Consider the following 4,212-nt stretch of genomic DNA (forward strand, 5'->3'; position numbering starts at 1 on the left):
CACAGCACAGCTTGGGGAGCACTGGGAACGGGGAGAGCACAGCCCAGGGATCACTGGGCACAGAGCACAGCACAGCTTGGGGAGCACTGGGAACGGGGAGAGCACAGCTTGGGGAGCACCAGGCACAGCCAGAGCCCAGCCCAGGCACAGCCACTCCTGTCCCAGGGGCACCCAGAGAAGGGCACTGTCCCTGGGGTTCACTCCACACCTCTGAGCTCTGCAGCCTGGCACACTCCAGCCCTGCCAGCCACCCCGACACCCTACTCTCTGCCCTGGAATCAACAGCTGGAGAAGGTGATCCAGTAGAATCCAGTGCATTTATTACTTGCCATATCTGAACGGGTGTTTTTTCAGCTTTGGAGTTTAACACATACAAATTCATGTTTGCAAGTTTAATGACAATCAGTAAGAGAAGCAAATCATTGTATAAAGCTCATAGAAAAAAAAAAAAAAAAAAGAAAAAAAGCCAAATCTGTCAGTTCTTGGTTTTCCTGGAAAAATAAAACCCAAACAAAAATAAAGATCAAGCATTCCAAATGAAGGCCTCGTGGAAGCAAGCATACCCCTGCCAGAAAAAGTTAGGAACAAGTCAGAATCAACTATCAGTGTAGGCAGCTGAAATACAAGTATTCACTCTTTCTACAAGCAGCTAATTTAACTAGAGACAAAGAGTTTACAGGGCCTAATTAGCTGGGGAGTTTGCCAGGAGTCCACTTCCATGTCCAGGAGCACATTCCAAGTCTGGGCTAAGGAATAAAGGTGCTGATGAACCATCCTCTGCTCTGCAAACCTCCTGCAATCATCACCTGTTCCAGTGCAAATCAAAGTGAGGCCAGAGCAGGCACCAACAGCACAACAAGGGCAATGGAAGACTCTGCCTCTTCCCTCCCTGCAGTCCCAGCAGCTGCAATCCACAGGGAAAGGGGAGAGCAGCACGTGCACATCAGACTTCAGCTGCTGCTGTCTCCCTCCTCCGAAGGCAGATTGACTCACCCTGGACATTAAAAGTGGAGAAGCAGCTTATGGCTGCTCCCATGGGTCTAGTAAAACTACCAAAACTTCTAAGTACAATCAATAATGGCAAACACACTGCAGAGCGGAGCGAGTCCTTTGCGCGGTGTCCTGACCTGCTGCGCCGCCCAAACCTCGCCGTGGTATTCGCTTGCTTCGGTTTGTATTCAGAACGTACAAAGTTGACAACTTAAAGCTTTATTGTAGTTTGCAATAATATAAACAAGTGCTGAAATTCAGTCAATGTCCATTTCTGGAAGCTTCTTGTCGGTGGCTGTGGGGGCAGAGCCCTGCTCGGGGCCCTGGGCACTCCCGGCCTCGCCCTGCCCTTCCACTGGTCCATTGGGTTCCGTCCCCTTCTGCTCCTCCTTCGGCAGCTCCACCTTGGGCTTGGGCTTGTTCACTATGGGGTTGCAAATACTTGCCAGTTCCTACAGAGATAAAACACCCTTAGAAATGTTTTCCTCTCCCACAGCTGTTCTTTTGACACCACCAGTCGGATATTCAAGCTGAGCGTTAATGTTCCCCAATACATCAGAGATTTCTCACCTCAGAGTTTTTCCTCTGAGCACAACTAGGCCAATAAACAGAAAAATTCATGCAAGTACAGTGAATGGTGTAGAAAAACTTACTTTAGTTTTAGCCTGTATGTCTTTTGCTTTTATAACTGGGTCCAAAGTGAGACTCCTCTTGTTCTGCAGGTTGAGGTTGTTGTTCATCCACTCCATGGCTTCGTTCGTGCTCTTCTCCACCTTTGCCACATCTGCTTCATCCAGGTGGTCATACTGCTCGTCCTGAAACAGCCACAGCAGCAGCTGTGTGAGTACCTGAACACAAACTGCATCCTTATTGCTTCAAACTGCCGGAGACCACCGAGCCAGGAGGCTGATTGGTTAGCACAGCAACAAAGCTCATCCCCCACAGCTCTGTAATCAGAGAGCTGCAGTCCTGCTGCTGCTGCTGGCACTTCCCCTCCCTGGGGAAATCAACACCTGATTAAAAGAGACTCAGGTTTGCAAGCCAACATCCACTCCTGAAAACATGGTAATTACCAGGAGCTCATGAGCTTGCTGGGAGGTGGCACCAGCCTTCTGTCTGCAGCAGCTGACCTGAAATTCTGACAAGATTTGTACCGTTTTCCAGAAATTAAGTGTGGAAATACCTTTGCTTTGAATGCATGAACAGCTTTCATGTACTGCTGGATTTGCTTCCCCAAGTCCTCAAATGCTTTTGGTCTTTCCTCCGATTCCTGGAATCTTGCCTGAATAGGCTGTCCCAGAGCCTGAAACAAAGCACAGCAGGTATCAAACCCATGGAACTGCAAGGTTTGACAGGACACATCAGTATTTCTGAACTCCTTGGAACTCTGACTCTTCCCCCCACTCAGAGTAAAGACTGAGCCTCCCTGTGTTGTTCCAGGTCTGCTGGAGATTGCTCCTCACAGACTTCTGCTCCTCACAGACTTCAAAAGCAGTTTGTTTCCAGAGCTCATCTCTGAATCCACAGATCCAAGCCAGGCTCCACTGGCACAAAGCTCTCCAGCTTCACTAAATTCCCATGGGAATGCAAGAACCACTTACTTTCAGTTCTGTTAGTTTGTCAATGTAAATCTGCTTGGGCTGATCTTCACCATCATCATACAGCCAGTTCTCTGTATCTTCCAGCTTCAGGGTGAAGCTGTTTCGATCCTGGAGCAATCCACACAAAACAGGCAGGTGAGAGAACTTATTAGATGACAGATGGTATTAAATGATACTTGGGATGTTCTAAAAATAACTCCTCCAGAAAGAACTCTGCCTGAAACCCTTTATCCCAAAGAAATCTAATACTCCTCTGCATGGCTGGTGAAGATCAGGTCAAGGAAGAACCACCTGACACCCACAGTTCAGATCAGTGCTGTCACATAAAAGGCTTTTTTCCCCCCTTCATATTTGCACCATCACTATACGAGGAGGTCTGAGAGCACAGCGAAACTTTTCTTTAGCAAAGGTGCTACAGTTGTCCCAGTTTGGGCTCTGCAGACACCTGGCTGGAAAGGCTCCACTATGACCAAGGGAGACCCAGTCAGGAGTCCAGAGTGATCCATCCCACTCAAATGGTATTAATTACACACCTTAAGTCCAACAGGAAAAGCTGATGAACAGTGTCAAGAGATTTTTAGGCAGCCAGTTCAGATACAAACACCCTATTTAGTCAGACCAAGCCCATCTGCTTTGTCCCTGGGTAGTTCTGTTCTTTTGTTATCTTTTGAATCCTAGAACTCTTCCTAAATACTGACAAAGAGTCAAAATGGATCAGGTTGCCTTAAAATGATTGTGCAAGAGCTCCTAGTCTGCACACATGCTCTGAGACCATGTTGGCTGCTGCACCTGTTCTGGAAGAGAACCAGCTGCTTGTACCCAGGCACACTTAGCAGCTTATCTTCAGAGACAGAGAGGCTACAAGTTTCTTCTCCAAATTTAAAGCCTGAATGTGTAATCCAAGTGAACAGTGTGTGACACAGGTTTAAGGTCACTGAACACAGCTGTTCATTGTCTCCAGGTATCAGAGGACCCTCAAGAGCAACACTCACATCTTCACTGACGAATCTCTCGTACTCGCTGTAGAGCTTGTTTCTCATCTCATACACGTACTCTTCCACGGCATTCTTGGCATCATTCCTCTCCTTCTCCAGCTTATCCTGCATTATCATCTTACCCTGGGAACAAGTTGTCAAATCAGTTGGCTGGAAAGCTCATTATTTAACATTTATTGCCAGGACACCTTGTCAGCAAAGCCTTAAGCTAAAGATGATGCCACACTGTGATTTACAGGACTGCTCTGACACAGCACACAAATAAAAACCAATCTGTTTTGGTGGGACATCCAACAGAGCATGGAACAACCTTACTCCAGCTGAGGAACCTTCATCCTGATGGGTCACCTGCACCTTATAGCTGCAGGGGACTCTGGAGCTCTCCTGGAGCTCTGCAGTGAGAGTCACAGCCTCACTGAGCAGGAGGAATGTGTTCTGCCTCCACAGGGCACTGCTGTTCTCCTCAGCATTCCAACTGCATGTTTCATTCCTCCTCATCATGCCCTGATCATCCTTACCCACAGTTAATGAGCACTAACATTTCTGCACACCAACCAGTGACCTTTTTAGCTTAGGCAAGTGAGAGTTTACCTCATTCTCAATGAATAGGTTGAGCATATCTTTCC

The 4,212-nt window shown here is 47.6% G+C and overlaps 1 protein-coding gene across 1 annotated transcript in view; it reads right to left on the reverse strand.

The window, feature by feature from the left end:
* Positions 1 to 1,196: 1,196 nt before the first annotated feature.
* Positions 1,197 to 4,212, reverse strand: part of HSPA4 (heat shock 70kDa protein 4) — a 10,644-nt gene continuing 7,628 nt past the window's right edge. Inside the window, 6 exon segments of the mRNA XM_009081332.1 lie at positions 1,197 to 1,442; positions 1,644 to 1,805; positions 2,174 to 2,293; positions 2,592 to 2,699; positions 3,584 to 3,709; positions 4,178 to 4,212. The exon segment at positions 4,178 to 4,212 is cut by the window's right edge and continues 30 nt beyond it. Coding sequence (XP_009079580.1) covers positions 1,248 to 1,442; positions 1,644 to 1,805; positions 2,174 to 2,293; positions 2,592 to 2,699; positions 3,584 to 3,709; positions 4,178 to 4,212 — 746 coding nt within the window. The 3' untranslated portion in view covers positions 1,197 to 1,247.

The sequence above is a fragment of the Acanthisitta chloris genome, unplaced genomic scaffold, assembly GCF_000695815.1.
Source record: "Acanthisitta chloris isolate BGI_N310 unplaced genomic scaffold, ASM69581v1 scaffold32848, whole genome shotgun sequence".
In the NCBI taxonomy this organism is placed as follows: Eukaryota; Metazoa; Chordata; class Aves; order Passeriformes; family Acanthisittidae; genus Acanthisitta; species Acanthisitta chloris.